Source organism: Xenopus tropicalis, chromosome 5 (genome assembly GCF_000004195.4).
Source record: "Xenopus tropicalis strain Nigerian chromosome 5, UCB_Xtro_10.0, whole genome shotgun sequence".
In the NCBI taxonomy this organism is placed as follows: domain Eukaryota; kingdom Metazoa; phylum Chordata; class Amphibia; order Anura; family Pipidae; genus Xenopus; species Xenopus tropicalis.
The window spans coordinates 145,787,963-145,808,588 of NC_030681.2; the positions used below are offsets into that span (position 1 = coordinate 145,787,963).

The 20,626-nt window shown below is 41.1% G+C and overlaps 1 protein-coding gene across 2 annotated transcripts in view; it reads right to left on the minus strand.

Annotated features, from left to right (window-relative positions):
- itsn2 (intersectin 2) overlaps window positions 1-20,626 on the minus strand; it is a 71,798-nt gene that overhangs the window by 30,426 nt on the left and 20,746 nt on the right. For both annotated transcript variants that reach the window (XM_004918186.4, XM_031902996.1), the window contains exons 4-18: window positions 15,786-15,849; window positions 15,209-15,372; window positions 14,682-14,891; window positions 14,326-14,422; window positions 13,303-13,445; window positions 12,490-12,553; window positions 10,030-10,167; window positions 9,601-9,698; window positions 8,777-9,039; window positions 8,129-8,278; window positions 7,226-7,366; window positions 6,717-6,804; window positions 5,468-5,616; window positions 1,716-1,852; window positions 582-1,012 (exon numbers count right to left, since the gene is read on the minus strand). In XM_004918186.4, the coding sequence (XP_004918243.2) occupies window positions 582-1,012; window positions 1,716-1,852; window positions 5,468-5,616; window positions 6,717-6,804; window positions 7,226-7,366; window positions 8,129-8,278; window positions 8,777-9,039; window positions 9,601-9,698; window positions 10,030-10,167; window positions 12,490-12,553; window positions 13,303-13,445; window positions 14,326-14,422; window positions 14,682-14,891; window positions 15,209-15,372; window positions 15,786-15,849 (2,337 nt within the window). The remainder of the gene's footprint in view (window positions 1-581; window positions 1,013-1,715; window positions 1,853-5,467; window positions 5,617-6,716; window positions 6,805-7,225; window positions 7,367-8,128; window positions 8,279-8,776; window positions 9,040-9,600; window positions 9,699-10,029; window positions 10,168-12,489; window positions 12,554-13,302; window positions 13,446-14,325; window positions 14,423-14,681; window positions 14,892-15,208; window positions 15,373-15,785; window positions 15,850-20,626) is intronic.

The window sequence follows — 20,626 nt, forward strand, 5'->3', positions numbered from 1 at the left end:
AAAAATAACTTTTCTACAGTTTTTTATGTCTGGATGATAGGCCCCCTTAATTATGTTACAACTTGGGAGAACATTTATTTTTTGCCCTAGATAGTCATATGAACTATGGCTGAAGCCAAGAGGGATGCCTGACCAAATTCAGGACGTCAAATGGAAACAAACAACCACTGCCTTATGTTGTGGCTTTAGTAACCAAAATTATATTAATATATGTGCCTTATATTGCATTATGTGCTGAGTAAGACCCTCTTTTATAAGAAGCAGTTTAAGGGGCAGATTTATTAAAATGAGAAATTAGAGCTCACCACAACAAAATCAACCCCCCTCTATTCATTTCTATGATATTTTTAGAAGTGTATTTATTCAATGGGTGAAAGTTAAAGTTCCCCATTTAATAAATAAGCTTCTAAAAATCCCATAGGAATGAATAGAAAGTGGGTGACTTTTTCTGTGGGGAGCTCTAATCTCACATTTTGATAAATCTGCCCCTAAGATCCCCATTCCTTGCCTACATTGATTTGCTGGGCATATTTTCCACTTTACCCAACACTCATAGGATTCCGCAGACCATATTATTTTACCTTCTCTCCCTCGCTCAGAGCTGGCGTTCCTGCCTCCAATATTCTTCAGCTTGTCAGCAAACTTCTCATCCAGGCTAAGTTTGGAGATTCGCTTCTCAGAATCTTTACGGCCAGCACTTTCCTTACGTCTTCTCTCCTCATCCTCTGCCTTGCTTTTTTCCTCCAGGTCCTTCTTCAGCTGGGCCTGCCTGCGTTTTTCCTCTTCCTGCTGCTTCTTTCTCTGTTCTTCTTCCCTCTCGGCCTGCCTTTTCTTCTCTTCTGCCAGTCTTTGCTGGGCTTCCCTCTGCCGTGCTGTCGCTTCCTCCTCTGCTTTTTGCTTTTCCAGAAGCTTCTGTTCTCTTCTTCTCTCATCCTCTAAGCGCTGCTGCTTCTCCTCTTCTTCTTTTTTAAGATTTTCCAGCCAGAGGTTTTCTTTCTCTTGCTTGGCTCTCCTGGGGGAAGGGGAGATAATGGCAGAAGCAACAGGAATTAGGCAAATCGATGTGAGACATGGTCATTCAGGGTTAGCGAATGGCAATATTACATACACAGTTTGGATATAACCTGGGTTAGCCAATAAGAGGTGACAAGGAATCTTAGAATCTTAAGACTGCTAAAGGTCATAGAATTTCATGAAAATAGGAACTGGAAATACCCTTCCTAAAGATAGCACAGCCCCAGGTGGCCATACACCATAAGATTCCCTCATTTGGTGAGGCCGCCAAAGGAGGAGATCTTTCCACTGATATGCCCACCTATGGGGGGGGATACCGGAGTAATGCAATTAAATGACCCTTGGGCCAAATGATCAAATCATAATGACGGGAATAAGACACGTCGGAGTGAGGACCATATAATGAGCAGATGTGATCCTCGATGACACGGAAAAATCAAACCTGCCCGATTGATATCTGTCAAATCTTAGGCCAGATATCAGTCGGGCAGGCCCATCTAGGGTGCCTATAAACTGCTGAATCGGGCTGAAGGACCCGAATCAGCAGCTTAAATCTGCTCGTGTATGGCCACCTTTAGCGCTAAGAATACATAGTGAAACCCTTAAGCAGACCTTGCACTAGCCATTTATGACGCCCCCAGTTTTATTCCATGATAATCTCATGGTAAACAACCTGTTCTGCAGCAAAGTTGATTCATTACCTTGCAGCCTCCTCTTCCTCCTGCTTCTTCTGTGCCTGCTCGGCTCGTTTCTGCTCAGCTTCCCTCAGTTTTTCCTGTTTGATCTTCTGCAGCTGATGTAAGGCAGACTGTTGCTTACTGTAGCTCCCTCTCAGCTCCTGGGCAAGACACAGCACACATCACACAGTCAGTAAAGGGAGTGGAGCAGCAGGCACGAAGCAATGCACCATAATACAGCGAGGAGCTATGGTATCATCGGCACATGCATGGACTTGTGAAGATCTGAAGCCCAACAAAGATGGCGGCACAATATGGAGAAACAAGGGAATTGTGGGCATTCCTGATAATTTGCAGCACAAAAACAATGGGTTTGACAGATTACGAAATGTGATAAAACCTGAAACCGTACTGCAAGATCCTGGGGCCAGGGCCCTCACAGGCTATTGTGTTGCTATGTGTGTGCATTCCCCAGTCACTGCTGAAATAACTGCGGCATTAATAGGATAGTTCATGTTTAAATGAACTTTAAGTATAATGAAGACATTGATAATCCAAGACAATTTGCAATCGCTCTTTATTTTATTTTTTATATGTTATGGTTTTTCAGCAATTTTGTGTTTGTTCAGCAGCTTTTCAGTTTGGTATTTCAGCTGCTAACTGGTTGCTAATTACACTAGCAACCAGGCAATGGTTTAAATGAGAGAAGGGCATAAATAGGAAAGGGTATGAAGATATACAAGTAATAAAAAGTTACAATAACAATAAAACTCTAGCCTCAGAGAGGAAGTTTTTTTTGGCTGCCGGGGTCAGTGACCCCCATTTACAAGCTGGAAATAATCAAAAGTGAAAGGCAAATAATTTAAAAACTATAAAAATAATGAACACTTGCAAAGCTTGCTATTCCATAAATGACAAAGTTAATTTAAAGGTAAACCACCTCTTTCATGTAAGCTTGAAATCTGCTGAATGAGGCATAAGCATTGGCTAAAAGGCTGATTCTGTGTATGTTCATATTTATGCACATAGCAGCACTACACAGTACCCCATATGCTCCCTGATGCAGGGAGAGAGCTGCAAAGGAATTGTGTACTTGGGAACACATACGGTAGCTATAGGCAAAAACACAACACAACACCAAGATGTGTACAGTATATGGAATCAAAGTACTATGAAGACATCCTACAAACAGAAGGCGACCATTGTTCTTCCCCAGTGCAGACATGGATGAGTCCAATCAGACACAGGGATGGCATGAATAAAGATGCCCATACACTGGCCTTGACAAACCCAATATCCATAGCCCAAAGATACCGGTAGGGATAGTCTACCCAACACAGAAATATCTTATTGGTAACTGTATGGCCAGTCTAACAGGCTATTTTACTAATCATACAATCAGAAAACCAAACTAAATAAAATATGAAGGGTAAACTGCTCCCAGCATTGGCATAGGATCATTATCAATCAGCTTCTGGGATATCATTTGTATCCTGCAGTCATTGCTGTTATATAGATTTTTACCTATTTTTTATAACAAATTCTTGAGTTATAAGGAATTTAATTGATGTCAAAGAGGAAAATGGAACCTTTGCAGAACAGCAAGTCTCATATGCACAACTCACCCCACAGGTAGCACTGGCACAGATTTCACTGGTCCCCCAAAACAACTTGGATTCAATCATAGCGATTCCAATACTTTACAATTTAATATATTAAAGATATTCATAGTCCTGCCCTACTTTGTACAAGGGAATCATTTACATTTTCCAATACCACAACAGCTACTTAGAGAGGGTCACTGTCTGTATATAGAGAAAAAAATTGCACCCCTGAGAGACTAGAAGGGCTTCATCAAGGAATTATCTAGAGATTAGTGAAATACAGTTGAGCAAATGTATTCACTGCTTGAACCCATGTGCTGTTTATGGTGGGCCTCTATACAAAGACATTTCTTTTAACAATCTTACACGCACATTATATATAAACCAAAAAAGGACTAAACTTATTCGGGAGCTAGTGCAAAATGAGCTGACCCATATAGTAAAGTGTAGTGCTCCTCTCTGTTCCCAAATTATCTATCTATCACACTCACATAAACAAAGGCCTCTTCTAATGTAACCCATCTTTCCTTACCTTGAATCAAGGATGCCCAACCCATATGCCCTTCAAGAGCCAAAGAAATGTTGGGAGCCATCCTTGCACTCTCATCTCAATGACATAAGAACTAGGGACGCACCAAATCCATTATTTTGGGATTTGGCCGAACCCAGAACCCTTCGAAAAGGATTCGGCCGAACCGTTCGTAAAGGATTCCGCCGAATCCTGAACCCAGAACCCTTCGAAAAGGATTTGGCTGAACCGTTCGTAAAGGATTCGGCCGAATCCTGAACCAAATGGAAGGGCTAAAGAGCGCACATGGTAAACATTTTTCAGTTTCTGTGACAAAAAGTCACATGATTTTAAGGATTCGGTTCGGCCAAGAGCGTGATTCGTCCAAATCCAAATCCTGCTGAAAGGGGCCAAATTTTGTCCGAATCCTGAATCGAAGCCTGGATTCAGTGCATCCTTAATAAGAACACCTAGAAGAACTGGTGTGAGGACCCGCTAGCAAGAATTCACACTGCTTTGCATGTTCACCTACAAAGTGCACATGAAAGTGAGATCAAAGTGAGTCCTATGAACGGTCCAGGTAACGCTCTTTTAAATGAGAGTTCTTTACAAGAACAGAGATCTTAAAAATGTATATTAAAACATGGTAAATAACAGTTCTATGGATACCAAAGGTAGAAAATAAGCCGTTACCCTATCTGACCTTTAGGTGGAGCCCCCACTCCCAATATTTTAGGCCCCCACAGGAAGGCCAGGGACCTCAGTATGGGAACTAATGTTCTAAATTCACTGAAACTACAAAGGAAACAGGGAAGTAAAAAAGCACGAATCCATTGTTTCTGCTAAATTCCTGCAGACCCGGCCCAGGCATGTGGAACAGGGTAAAGTCACGTGCCGCACCCACACAGGCACACAGAGGAAATGAAAGCAGGAGATGAAAAATAAGAGCAGTGAGGAAGAGATTACAGGTAAACGAGGCGTAGAGATGAAATTAACCTTAAGCAAGAGGAAGAGACTGCTGAGGCAGCTGAGAAGAGACAAAAGGCACTGTAGAATAGAGTCATCCATATTCTCACGCTGTAAGATAAGGCAGATAAAGGAGCCACATTAACTGTTGTACTCACCCTTCACAAGAACAAAAGTGGAGAAATCTTTATTATGATTTATATACTGTCCTTGCTACAAAGTTGCTTAGGTTGACTGCTGGAACCAGCTGCTGTAGAACTACAGCTCCCAGGAGATGCAGGAAGTTGTTATTCAACAAGTTGGACTTGATCTAAATCTTGCTCAAGTTTGGCTCAATGGCTTTGCTGCACTGCCTTCAGAACTGTCCTAAACTGACCATGTCTTTATTTGAGGTGATATTACCGATCAGTGAAGGACAATAATTCTGTAAGTATTGCTAAGATGGCACTTGAAATAACACATACATAACTAGTTTGTACATACTGAAAAAATCCTGGCACCGCAGACCAGACCCATGTCCAAACGGCAGGAGCCAATCACACGAGGATGGAGTAAATCCATACTTTCAGGATTCCCTGGCATATGCTTTTTAGAACTTACAAGACCAATACATAAATATATTGCACTTGCGCACAATAAGGTAGCCACTTTTGCATGCATGGTCACTTGGGGTGGTAGTAGGAATCGTTTCTGCTTACCTTAAGTTGGTTATTGAATGAGTCCATTTCCTGCAGCTTTGAACTGGTTTCCTTCTCCAGAGCCTCCAGCTGTTCCCGAAGTCTTTGGCAGAGACCATCTTTCTCTGAGACTTTCTTATGAAATCCCTGAAAACCAGTGCCTGATTTGTCTAAAATAAAAAGATTGAAGTTTCATGTTTTTAAGTATCAATGGTGACTGCAAGAAAGAGTAAGTGCAGTGTGGCTGCATCAAAGTAAATCCTTAAAGGAGAAATAAAACTCAAAAAATTCAGAGATGCCACATCTTATTACTGGCTCATCAGCAGGGAAGATCTGTACCCCCAAAGATGCCCCCAGTAGCTCCCCATCTTCATTTCTGCTGATTCATTGCACATGTTCTGGGCTGCTGTCACTAACTGAGCTTTGGGACTGACTTACAGTATTCACAAGTTCACAAAACAAGGCTGATTGGCAATAAATTCAGACCCATCCCCTGCGCTTGTAAAGTAAGTTCAGTACATAGAATACAGAATTTCTAGCTATTGTTTATTTTTAGGAAGGACATTAAAGGGATACTTTCATGGTTTTTATGGAGTACTTCTTATTTCTAAATGACACTGTTTACACAGCCAATAATTCACTCTGCCATTTAACATTTTATTCTTGAACCAACAAATGTATTTGTAGCTGTAATATTGGTGTGTAGAGTGTGTGTGGAGTCTGAGCTTTCAGCCAGCGCTACACATTAGAACTGCTTTCAGCTAACCTATTGTTTCTCCTACTCCCATGTAAGTGGAGGAGTCCCAAGCCGGACTTGGATTTCTTACTATTGAGTGCTATTCTGATACCTACTGGGAGCTGCTATCTTGCTCCCTTCCCATTGTTCTGCTGATCGGCTGCTGGGGGTGAGGGGGTGGGGAATATCACTCCAACTTGCAGCGCAGCAGTAAAGTGTGACTGAAGTTTATCAGAGCACAGGTCACATGGCTGAGGCACCCTGGGAAATGAAGAATATGGCTAGCCCAATGGGAAATTTCAAAATTGAAGATTGAAAAAGTATTTTATAGAAAAACAGATTTACAATACTGGATTCTGCTAGAGAAGCTTTATTAACTGATGGGTTTTGAAAAAAAAAACATGGTTTTCCCAAGACAGTATTCCTTTTAGATTCAGTGACCATGTGTGAGGCACAGAGATCAGAACAGAGTGATTTGGATACATGGCTAATGTTAGCAGAAGTTTTCACAGTACAAGAACAGCAGACTCTTACCATTAGAGATAACAGCTTGCATCTGATTAATCTTCTCATTCAAAAATTGCTTTTCAGGAAGCAGGATGCTAAGTTTGTTTTGATATTCCTAGAACGAGAACATCGTAATTAGTTGCGGCAAAGGGATTGGATTCCATTTATTCTTTGATATACATTAATTAAAACACAAAGTACAGCGCCTATAGCTTGCACAGAACATATCTGCTCTACATAAGCGCTATACACAAGCTGACTCAGTACACCATTAGCTATGCACTCATATAACTTAGCTTGTGCTGCGCACTCAGACTAGCATGCATGCAAGAAGTCAAAACAGAGGTGGGCAAATAGCCACTCATACTAGGGGTCAAATGCCAAAGTACATACAAATCATAATAGGTGTGGCAGCAGAGTAAATAATGATATTAGAGATGGAGAGAGAAAAGGAATCTCCCACATCAACAATAAAATTATCAATCTATACTATGCCCTCTATGCCCTATGCTCCTCTGACCTGACAGATCACTCACTTGCAGTTCTTGTTGCAGTTGCTTTATCTCCATGATTCCTGCATCACATTTTCTATCTAAGGTCTCCAGCTCAGTTCTCTTCAGTTGTTTCTTTCCTCGTACATCTTGGACTCTCGAAGTGATCTGCTGGTGTTTATCTTCCTGCACAAGGCAAAACCCATATGGAGGTATCATTAGCAACAGGTACAGTTATAAAGCACAACCCATTTGCTCAGTACACTTCCTCTCTGGAACTGACTTCTGTTTCTGTATGCATATGTACAGACTAAATAGGAAGTTCTGAAGGTACTAATGGCTTAAATCATATACACCTACCATATACAGCTTTGTGAGCACACCGGGCTTCCCTGATCCAATAATGAAGGCCCTGTGCAAAGCATTGGCCATAAAACAGAGGGCATAACTTCATCTCCCAGGTGTACACGGAAAGGTATTTTTATCCTGGGGGTTTAAGGTTATAGTCTATGAGGTGTTTTGATCTCTGCAATGAGGGATGGGAATCAAAAAAATTAATTGTTGCAAGTTGCTTTCCATTCAATCACAGTCAATGGGAAGTTATCCATGGCTTTTTGATCACTGCTAAACAAAAATGCTTGTATGCCATACTCTGATTGATAATCTATTTGGTGCTTTTTAGTGATATTCAGTGCACAGGGCTGTTGTGCAATGTATCAATCACTGTCCTGACAAAGCAGATCATAGCACACAGGCTTATGAAGATGATACCATCATCTAAAGCTTTAATGGTGTGTGGTCTATAAACTCTATTGTAACATGTAAAAATGAGCAGCAGCATTTAGGTATTCCTTCCTGCTCTTTTTTTTCTGTTATTTTTGGACTGTAGAAGAAATTCCCAGACACTGGCTTATACACCAAGGTAATCTATGCTCCCTACTGACTTACAAGTGCTTCTAGTTCCAGCTGTAAGCTCTTCTTCTTGGACTTGAGCTTCATAATCTCCTCCTGCTCTCTGTTCCTCTGGTTGAACAGCTCTTGCCGACGGATCCTTTCCAGCTCCTGCTGCCTCTGCCGCTCGAGTTCCTGCTTTGCTGCCTATAGAATAACAGGCAATGTTATTATACATTCACTGATAAAGAATAATGGTAAATACACTTTGGTTTCGTGCTGTTTGCTATCACATATATACACATTTCACACCAGGATCTCCTATTGAGTTTGAAAGTTTCAGCTGTAAAATTAAGAGCTGGTAAGATGTGTACATTTATATATCAGCCTCTGTTCTAAAAAGCTCCAAAAATCTCTTTAATGTAAAATACATTTTCATACTAGCCCTATAATGCGATCGGAAATGGTTGTATGTACAATAACCTATTACAAATTCAGTTTCTAAGGGGTTAAACGCCATAAAAGACTAAGAGCACAGTGGGTGGCATTTCTGCCTTGTAGCATGGGGTACTGAATTTCTATGTGGGTTTCCTCCCGTGGACCAGCCTGGCCCAGTTAACTGTGTATCCAAGACAAGGTGTTGATTATAGTGGGCCATGTGCTATTCCCTATGGCTTGTTGTGCATAAAACGTAAAAGATCTCACCTCTCTTCTTTCGATTTCCTTCCTCTTCTCTTCCTCCCTCTGCCTCTCTAGCTCGCGCTGCCGCTCCATGCGTCTTTCTTGCTCCAGCAGCTTCTTGCGCTCCTGCTCCTGGCGCTCCCTCTCTCTGCGCTCCTGCTCTTCCCGCTGCTTTTGTGCTTTCCGCTCGGCCTCCCTCTGCTGCTGCTCCAAGATCACCTGCCTCCTCTTCTCCAGCTCCATGTTGCCCTTCTCAATGTTCTCCTTTCGCTTTTCCTCAAATGTCCCTTATGGCACAATATAAGTGTGATCAGTAATGTGTATTAGCCTGGCCTAACAAACCTATTGGTTTTCTCTGTTCATGTTACTCGGTTAATTGATTTTAAAAACTATTAGAGATCTAATGAAATGTTACATTTGTCTTTCAACAAAACCTAATTTGGATATTCAAATGTGAATAAAATGCAAAAAAGTTTCCTTTACTTTACCGGTTTACTGGTGCATGACTTTGCATTTGCATTAGCTGAGCACTAAAGATTTGCCCAAATACAAATCCTAAAAATTTTGCCAGAAACCGTGACCAGAAAAAGCAAACTTGCATCTGGCTGTACGTGACTCTTTGGTGGCAATTGCCAACCAAATGCTTTGGAACCCAGGACACACTGGCTTTTAGTTATCATCCACCAGTTCAGCGATCAGTGCCAGGGACAAGAAGCAACAGGGCCATATGGTTATTGCCAAACCTGGACCTCAGCTCTGACTTTCTTATTAGGTGAAGGGAAGTAGAGTACCCGCCTCCACTGCCTTACGCTTGAAATACAGGATTTAGTTCTCCTTTAAAAACTCACCTGCTGTCTTTTTCTGAGGCGGCTCTTCCTCATGCATTTGGTGGTACAGAGGTAACGTTCCATTGATAGGGTCACTAGCAGTGATACTTACATTACTGCTGCATGGGATAAATGCAAAAACACTTCATTAGGCTGTAATGGAACATTATTTTATTTATTAAGCAGTAATGGGGCATTATTTTGCCCCATTATCACACCTCTGTAATAAGCACAAAATAAAAACCCTCTTCTCTTCACCACTTTGTTGCTACTGGCTTTTCTCTCAATGCAGAAAAGGTTATCATTCTATGCTTTATAAAGAGGACCCAAAGTCTGTTTCTTAAGGTACAAACCAAATACAGAAAGATAGATCAATACTATTTATAAATAAAATAAAAACTAAATTCCTCTATAAAGTACTAATAATTGCTTATCAATTCCATTACATACCGAAAAGCAGGAGGAACCAGATCTGGGGGAAGAGTGAGAGGGAGGGGCTGTCCGGCTTTAGCCATGTCGGTTAAATACATGGCCAGTATAAATTCATCAGCTTTTAGCTTTCCGTCTTTGTCAATATCAGCCAAATTCCTACAAAGATAAAAAAAAAGTACAAAAAACACTAAGGGGGTGATGTAATAAAAGACACTACGTTTATCCAGGTGCAGCAACCATTGCCAACAAATCAGCAGGTAGCACTTACTGGTCGCCTGTTTAAAGGCAAACAGCTTATTGGTTGCTATGGGTAACTGCACCTGGGCAAACTTAGTGCCTTTTATTACATATGGGATTAATTAGGAAAATGCATAAATTATAAAGACTAAGACATTCTTTATAGTATCACAGCAGCCATTTTCCTACAATAAAAGAAAACGGAGATGTTCCACTATTTTACTTAAGTACAGGGTTAGCATATATAAGGATCAGTATACTGTAATGCGGATTGGATGGTCACCCCCAAAGTCAAAAGGCACATCAAATGATTTAAGGAAGGCATAGCAAAGGAATATTCTGCACAGCACCATGCTGATCATGGCTAGAGTCATAGGAGAATAGGCACACAATTAATTGAATTTACTTCAGTGTCTGCAACCAGCAAATACATACATACAGGGCAATGGGCACCTTGGAGCAGGCCTGGACTGGGATTCAAAATAGGCCCTGGCATTTCAACTACACAGAGGCCCAAACAGCCCCCAGCCGCCCAATAAATAGTGACTGTCTATGGATCTTCCTGCTGCTCCAAGAAATATGATTTCATATATCTCAATATTATGCCAAGGGATACTGGACACTACTGCACCAAGCTATGACAATTTCATGTTAAGATATGATACTGCATTAGGTATCATGGCTTAAAATATGCCATGGATCCCAGGCTGATGTAAGTATTATATAGATAGCAATCCATGATTAGCTGGTAATAGAGGTCATACATGGTCAAGAAAGGGGCCAAAGTTAATGAGATACAGACCCCAGATTAAAGGGCATAACGGCAATCCATATCCTCTAAACACAGTTTTTACTTGACATTTTTGTATTCAAAATATCCATATTAAAAATATACAGACCCCACTTTAAGCATTTTGTATCCTTCCGATACTTAGTCATAGGCAGTTGTATCCCCATGGGTTCCAAAACACTCTTAACCACACAGTTACCCCACCCATCAGCCCTAATAACTAAGTAGAATGGGGCCTTAACTGAATAAAATAAAGTTGATGATCTATGATCCCTGTTGACCACACCCGTCCATAGCACAAAACACACTCAAAACATACTCAAACACTACCATTCCTGGCACAAACTGTCCCCTTTAGCACAGGGCCCTTAACACAATCCCTCCTGTTGCCAGCCCTACAGGAAACTATCAAAGGGGATCACAGACAAACATGCTAGCTTATAGCCAAACAGTGTGATGGAAAAGTACACAAGGAATGGAAGGGAGTCATTTTCATAGAAAAACAAGCTGAAGGGATACATCATTCAGCAGCAACTACTACTACTACTACTACTACTATATGCCCTGGGCTATGTACTTATTGTAGGAAGAGACACAAACACAATCTCATAGAAATGAAATACAGTAGAGAAATGGTTAACTGTACTGGAATTACTCTGCATAAACAGCCACGGATTTCCCTAAACATGCTAGCTTTCCTTCCTTTGTCTCTAATCAATGCCTGCAGTGTGCATGACTTTGCCTGCTCATATCCTGTCTGCTGACTGTATTTTCAGCACACAGTCCCGCTCGCATCGTAGCTTTTGTGCCTGCCTAGCAAACTGGAATTAAATTGTTAAAGGGAAACTTCTAGCTGGCAAAGTTTAAGTAAATTATAAGCACTCCCTGTAACAATTTTGAAGTGTGCTATTATTGTTTAACTTAGCTGGTTTGGGACAAATAAGCAAAAGCCTCTTATTACAGCCTGCTAGCTCCTTCAGCAATTTATGGGATGGGGGTATATAAAGGAACAGAATATATACCAGCACTTATTGGGAGTGCAGCATTTGTAGAAAATACCACAGATAAACCAGGGATCCCCAACCAGAGGCTCAGGGGCAACATGTTGCTCACCAAACCCTTGGATGTTGCTCTCAGTGCCCCCAAACCAGGTGCTTTTTTTTTTTTTAATTCCTGACTTGGGGGCAAGTTTTAGTTGCATAAAAACCAGGTGCACCGACAAACAGAGTCTCCTGTAGGCTGCCAGTCCACATAGGGGCTAGCAAATAGCCAATCACAGCCCTTATTTGGCACCCAATTAACTTTTTTATGCTTCTGTTGCTCCGCAACTCTTTTTACATCTGTTGTGGCTCAAAAAAAAAAAAAAAAAAAAAAAAAAGAAGAAGGTTGAGGACTTCTAAATGAAACAATGCCACAACGATCCTCTGAATGTTTGGTGGGGCAGTTCTTACCAGATAGTGGCAAGCTGTGTATGAGAGAGGCTTGATTGCACCAGGGCATTCTTAACTTGGGAACCTGCAAACAAGACACAATTTCAGCAATCTACAACAGGATTCAGATAAATACATGACTTGGCACATCCAGTTTAGACCCAAATGTTACACACATGAGGGTAATTTATCTATATTTGTTTAGTGCAGGGCTAATTTCTGATAACCAAAAATTACTAGCATCTTTAGTAGTTGCAGGGCTTTTGTCAAAACAGACATTTGTATGGTTCCATATTGAAGGGGAGCGAAGCCCCAAATATTACCAAAAATGCCATATTTTATATACTGAGCTCTTACTGCACAGGCCTCTAGGTTCCCCACCTCTACAGTAGCAATGATCCACGCCTTCAAAGTTGTACTTAAGCGCCCAGGCACATTCCAGCTGTTCGTGGGTGCTTGAAGTTGCTGCAGGTTGGACAGCACAGAGATAAAAATGTACAGTTGCCATCTTGGCCTACTCTACCTGCTATTCTTAGCTTTTGATTTTACTCTGCTGGGTCCCGGGCAGTGTAAATGTAACTGGGTATACATCCGCTTGTTTGGCATAGGATGCCAAAAGAACATATCTAAGCCCTATTTAGTCGTCCAAGTGTCGGGCAAATTTGGGATGATCGGATGATTGTGACATGAGCCAATCATCAGGCATGAAAGTCCCTACAAGCCTATGGAGGCCTGTAGGAGGGCCAAAGCTTCATACCCTAAGAAAGGGAACGCACAAATGCTAATTCAAAACACAGTTTAGTTACCAGAGTCCTCTCCAGCAGCAGTACAGACCTGTAAGGTAGCCAGTCATACATTTATCGAGGCTGTTGAACTTTTGCCTGTATTTCAGTCTGGATGCCTGAGGCACTGCCCAGTCCAGGTAAGTGGTTTTTGGGGAGTTACCAGTCAGAGAAGTGGTAGATGAGGAATTGGAGCTGCAGGCACAGATATAAAGGAATATTCAGCATATCTAGCAAGTTCCATAACAAAGCATAAAGGCGGCAAGTCATTACTGTTGTATTGTATTCAGATATGCAGTCTACGGACCTGGTGGTTTACCTGGCGTGCATGGGCTGTGATGCCCTCTCCACAACCTGGAATAAGTTCATTTTACTGTGTGTTGGTAGCAACAGGTGTGTACTAGAGATGTACACTGGGAGTGAGACAGCACTGCAAATGTAACAGGAGTATTATAGAAGTTAGGCAGCATTTTGGGTACCCAAGAGGGGAATGCTGAGACCAGGCAGCATCTAGGGTTTTCCTAGTGTACACTGGAAATCAGGCAGCACCAAGCCTGTGCCAGAGGTGTGTGTGGCAGAAATCATCTGCCAGTACCAGAGATGTATGCTGGCATTTAGGCAGATGTTCTATGGCTAGTTACATGCATTTCTGGTTGGGCTGTGTATGATTAAGGGCTATAACACAATGTACTTGTAGCCAGCTACTTATTGCGGCTACAGAACGCCACAAAATACCCTGCTATAGACAATAATGAGAATTGTCTCAGCTAAAACACACAAAGAAAATTATCAGTAATTATTAGTATTGTCTATTTTGTAGCTGCAACAAGTAGCTCCATGTGTTACTGCCCTAAGTCACAAGGGTCAGTCTTAGTGACCAGAAACACAATATGATATGAAAAAGGTTATTCACATCTAAAGGCTAATGCTCATGGCGCTATATAAACAGAATGCATATTATAGCCTGCACAATCCTGGATCATTAGCATAGAAAGGAAAGCATCATCCACTCGAGTAAACAAGCATTAGATGATAAACGCATTAATTAATTAATAATTAAGTCAAAGTGCCCCACCTGCTAGATGCCAGGTCTATGAGAGACTGAGTCTTCTGCATAGTGGTGCTGCTGAATCCTCCGCCCAGGAGATTTATCGAGCTGTTATGAGGCAATGCTGGTGGAAAAATCGATTAGAGGCAATCAGCAGTTATTTTTTTTATGTAGCCATAAACTTGCAATGAGCTAAGGAGAATATCCACTATTCTGTGGGTTCACAAGTTGGTTTGCTTCCCACTACTCACTTGATAAACTTCCCATAGACATAAATGGGAATCACCATAGTGGGTGACTGTGCCGCATTTATATGAAAGGGAACAGCCCAGCACATATTGTGCCTTGCTGTACCGCTAACATTGGTTTGATAGGATACTTACTGGAAGAAGACAAAGGCACAGGGAAAGATGAAAGCAGAGCAGTGGATGTTCCATTTGGCAAAGTTGATGATGAGCCAAGAGAAGGCACCAAGGGAGTTGACATAGGCAGGGGTGGCAAAGAGCTCATTGAGGTTAATGATGCAGTGGGTGCAAAGGGTATGAGGGAAGGCATGGGTGGTGGCATGGACAAGTTTGGCATGCTCCCCATTCCTGAAAAACACAGTTGAGAACAAAAGGTAACTTACACGCAAACCAATATCCCCCCCCATAAACAATATTTAATGTATAATGGATGTAACCACACTATTTCGTCCCAATCCAAATGTTGATGATAAACTAAATCTCTAAATATCTAACCAACAACTAAATGCTTATATGGGGGGCTTAAAGTTGCAGTAACAGACACAAGGAATTATGGGATCACAGATAACCATAAACACAGGCTGAGAAATAGCCAAACTGCTTGCCTTCAGTGCAGAATGCACTCCAAAGTGAAAATGTACAGCCTAAAAATCCCTCCAACCTACCATAGCGAGAGGAGGTTAATGGCGAAAAGACTGGGGGCTGTTTCATTACAGGAGGTAGGACCAAGGGCAGAGATTGTCCCTGCAGTTTCAGTTTGATGAGTTTCATTGCGATGGAGAATTCCAGCTGGTCCATCTTGCCATCTTTGTTCAAGTCTGAGAGGGCCCTATGAATATAAAATGCACAAGTTTCAAAACCTAGCAACTGTTGGAGTTTAATTGGGCTTATTGTATGGGGATTCTTATAGTTACATTATTTTCTGGTGTCTCTTCTGGTATAAAGAACATGTAGGAGGCTGCTCCTCCTGAACTGGGTTTAAGAGAGAAGTATCTATTCTGGTACAGGTATGTCTCATCTTTCTGTACAGGCTACGAGAATATCTATGAAGTTGCCCCTGCTAAATCCATTTATGGTTGCATCAATAAGTGCACGGCCCCTGAGCTGCTGATTATCCTCTTCTTGTTTTAACCCTGGAGGAATTTCACCTGTGACCCATAATATTTCTATTACACAAATACAAAGCACAAATAAGGCGCATCTGCACTGTTCCTTACTGTGCCATGCGTGGCATTTACATACCATATTTCAGCTAGAACGGATGATGGGAGGCCAGATTGTATGAAGAAGCTACGTGCTTGGTCACCTGGAATATAAAATAAGAAGTGGTAATTTTTATGGTGTACTGCTATATTAGATCACTATATACAATAAAAATGGGTATATTGTAGGCTGCTTTTACATGAAGAAAAAGAAAAATTAGATTCACTACATACCGAGACCATAGGGCTTATTTACAGTTGGGTGAACTGAATGGTGAGCTAAGGAGAACTATCTTGAATGCCTTAGAGAGACATTTATTAATGTACGAATGCTCAGAGCGTATTTTCTGTGACAATTTCGTACCTTGCGACAAAATTTGTGCTACAAAATCATATTGTCGCGCAGAGTATGAAAACTTGGGATTCATTCAAGCTTCGGTATAGTGACTTTCCTTGGGCCAGGTTGGAGCTGCAGAGTGCCATTGAGCCCTATGGGAGACTTTCCTTGGGCCGGGTTGGAGCTGCAGAGTGCCATTGAGCCCTATGGGAGGCTTTCCTTGGGCCGGGTTGGAGCTGCAGAGTGCCATTGAGCCCTATGGGAGACTTTCCTTGGGCCAGGTTGGAGCTGCAGAGTGCCATTGAGCCCTATGGGAGGCTTCCAATCATGCACTGAAGGGACAAAGTCAGAAAGGTTTTCCCGCTGTTTATGATTGTTCGGTACGAAAATTACGTGACTTTCCGAGCGCCAATACGATATTCTTGTGACTATTCTGATTTTTTCGTAAGCATTTTCGTGATATTTGCGATCATCAGAAATTATCGTATCCAATCCGAAATGGGTAAAATTCGAAATTTGAACTCGTGATTTGATGAGTGTGCCAGCATTTGTGCTTATTAGATCATAAATATGGCCTCATATCTTGTTACCCCATCCTATAAAGGTATAGTGCTCGCTAGGTGTTTACGTGGCCCATTTAGCCCAATGCACAATATTAAACTGAGGTGTAGGTGCTCACTGAGGAGAGCTGCTAAATATTACGAACAATAAATAAATAAAGCAATGCAGCACTGTGAAATCTAAATGAACACAAATTTGGCTAATTTTCATTCCCAAGTTATAAATTGCATAAAAGAACCACACAATTATAGTCCCTTGCATCGATCACCCAAAATTCCCACCCCAAAGTCTATCTGAAATAACCATTCCTCTCAGTTGGATTAGTTACATAATATCAGAGGCTTTATACCAGGAAACTTGTGTTTTGTTTGCCTTAGTTTCCCTATAGGTAAGAAACTGGTGACAGACCATTTTGGGTGCTGCCCACAGAAACCCATGGTGCAAGCTGTATGAGACGTATTGTGACACAGTGTGGTATATCTGTGATTCACATCAGAGCTGGTAAGGATGAATCACATACACTGAAATATTAAATAAATAACACCCCCAAACCTTACATAAGTTATACATGCAACTTGCGAAACTGTGGGCGCAACTGACAAAATAAAAGAAACACACAGGGAAACATGCACTGGCCAATATTACCTGCTGTCTGACTGCCTCCCTGAGGGGCTTGCTTGTATCATATAGGGGAGACCTGTGAGGAAAGGGATGCACACTGTGACTGGATTTTTTGTCCAGATATCAGACAGGGAGGCAGTCAGACAGCAGGTAATATTGGCCAGTACATGTTTCCCTATGTGTTTCTTTTTAATTTTATTTTTATTGACCACTTCCTGTAGTCATTCCCACCACAGAGAATTACAGAAGCTGCACCAGGAAGTGCCTCAGTATTTCATAGACAAAGAGAAACCACTTGTGTGAAAAACCAACGGAAGGGCGGCAGTACAGCCTGGGAGGGTACAGCTCTATTCTAGGATATACTGAAGGAGCTGTGGTGCCTCACATCTCTCTCTTTTACTAGGTGATCCACTAAGACTGAATGATGGGTAAGTGGGTGGGGTCCTGTAGCAATCAGTTTGCATGAGGTGCTTCTCATTAGGGCTGGGCGATATACCGTTTAATACCGAATACCGGTATTTTTTTTTAAACTATATTCGTTTTTCAGATACCGCAATACCGGGGTGTCAGGGTACTCACCCGTGCGGGCCGGTCTCGCACGCCTCCTTGCGTGCGCGCACGCGTCCCGTTGTCCGCGGGACGCTGCGCACGCACGTCCAGGTGCGTGTGCGTCAAAGCGCACGTACATGTCAAAGCGTGCACATCCGTGACGCGCTGACGGCACCGGTTCTGCGCATGCGTGGGGGGTATTTAAAGCTATCAAACGCCTCCTCCTGTGCTATGTTGTCTGCGGCCTTGCCTGGGAAACTAAGCCTGCCTGATTTACCTTACGACTTTCTGTTGCCGATCCTTCGCTTTCCTGACTCTGATTTTCAGTACTGCAGTAATTATTCTCTAATTTATTAGGAAATGGGGTTAACACCTAATCATGCATGGAAAAAAAAAATACCGTCAAATACCGTGACACCGATATAATTTTGAAAAATACCGTGATATAAATTTTTGGTCATACCGCCCAGCTCTACTTCTCATACATAGGTGTGTTTTGCAGTCGCTGACTGTTTTACCACTTGACCCATACAAACAGAATGATGGGTAAGTAGGAGGGGCCAGTAACAGTTTACATGAGGTGTTTCTTAAATGAGACCCTCCCCCCATCCATGATGACAAAGGGCTCATAGGGCCTTGAGACCCTAAGATAATACAGGTATGGGGCCTGTTCTCCAGAATGCTTGGGGTTTTCTGGATAAGGGATCTTTCTATTATTTGGATCTCCATACCTTAAATCTACTAAAAAAATCACTTAAATAAACCCAACAGGATTGTTCTGCCCCCAATAAGGGGTAATTATATCTTAGTTGGGATCAAGTACAGGTACTGTTTTATTATTACAGAGAAAAGGGAATCATTTAACCATTAAATAAACCCAATAGGGCTGTTCAACCCCAATAAGGGGTAATTATATCTTAGTTGGGATCAAGTACAGGTACTGTTTTATTATTACAGAGAAAAGGGAATCATTTAACCATGAAATAAACCCAATAGGGCTGTTCTGCCCCAATAAGGGGTAATTATATCTTAGTTGGGATCAAGTACAGGTACTGTTTTATTATTACAGAGAAAGAGAATCAGTTAACAACGAAATAACCCTAATAGGGCTGTTCTGCCCCCAATAAGGGGTAATTATATCTTAGTTGGGATCAAGTACAGGTACTGTTTTATTATTACAGAGAAAAGGGAATCATTTAACCATGAAATAAACCCAATAGGGCTGTTCTGCCCCAATAAGGGGTAATTATATCTTAGTTGGGATCAAGTACAGGTACTGTTTTATTATTACAGAGAAAAGGGAATCATTTAACCATTAAATAAACCCAATAGGGCTGTTCTGCCCCCAATAAGGGGTAATTATATCTTAATAGCAGCACCTCCTCTGATGAAGCACTTTGTGCGAAACGCGTTAGGAGAGGCACTAGGATGCACCTTGCCACTGTTTGGTATAGTATATATCTGAATTTGTTTTGTGTTATCTTTTGAAAGAATCTTTGAGCCACTAAAATGTGGTTTTATTTTCACTGAATTATCTGCTGTTATTTGTATATTGGTTCAGGGCCTATCAGTGAAATATAAAATGTGATTTCCTTTGCTAATTTATATTGTTGCAAGTAATTATATCTTAGTTGGGATCAAGTACGGGTACTGTTTTATTATTACAGAGAAAAGGGAATCATTTAACCATTAAATAAACCCAATAGGGCTGTTCTGCCCCCAATAAGGGGTAATTATATCTTAGTTGGGCTCAAGTACAGGTACTGTTTTATTATTACAGAGAAAAGGGAATCATTTAACCATTAAATAAACCCAATAGGGCTGTTCTGCCCCCAATAAGGGGTAATTATATCTTAGTTGGGATCAAGTACAGGTACTGTTTTATTATTACAGAGAAAAGGGAATCATTTAACCATTAAATAAACCCAATAGGGCTGTTCAACCCCAATAAGGGGTAATTATATCTTAGTTGGGATCAAGTACAGGTACTGTTTTATTATTACAGAGAAAAGGGAATCATTTAACCATTAAATAAACCCAATAGGGCTGTTCTGCCCCCAATAAGGGGTAATTATATCTTAGTTGGGATCAAGTACAAGGTACTGTTTTATTATTACAGAGAAAAGGGAATCATTTAACCATTAAATAAACCCAATAGGGCTGTTCTGCCCCCAATAAGGGGTAATTATATCTTAGTTGGGATCAAGTACAGGTACTGTTTTATTATTACAGAGAAAAGGGAAATCTGTATAACAAAACTTCTGCTAAATATGCTTTTCTTTTATATACGCAAAACATTTTTACATTTTACATTTCTGCTACTACATGTGGCAGATAAGCCCCTTAGTGTATATGGAATATTACACTGTATCTCACAGCCTTAAAGGAGTAGTTTACATTTAGAAAACAGTGTATTTAGATAGTATATTAGAAGCCACTTTTCTTTAGCTGTGTTTACATGTTTTCTAAAATGTAATTCTAAGCAACATAATTGCATAAAGTTCCATGTTAATGTAATTACTATAAACAGCAGAATCTGACTCTTGAAACGATGTTCTACTGTACAGTGCTACATACATAAGTAGCACTTTATAAAGATATATGATATATAAAAGATATATGTATATATACATACATAAATACAGAAGACAGTCCTTCAGATCTGTTCATTAGATGGCTTCTGCTAAATTGTTTCAGCAGTCAGAACCAGCAGCAGGGCAGAGATTAGTAACAGCCAGACAGATACTGTTATGAATAGCAACTGTATTAAGAAACAGCTTTAAAACCATTTAAATGGATGCCCCCGTAATAGT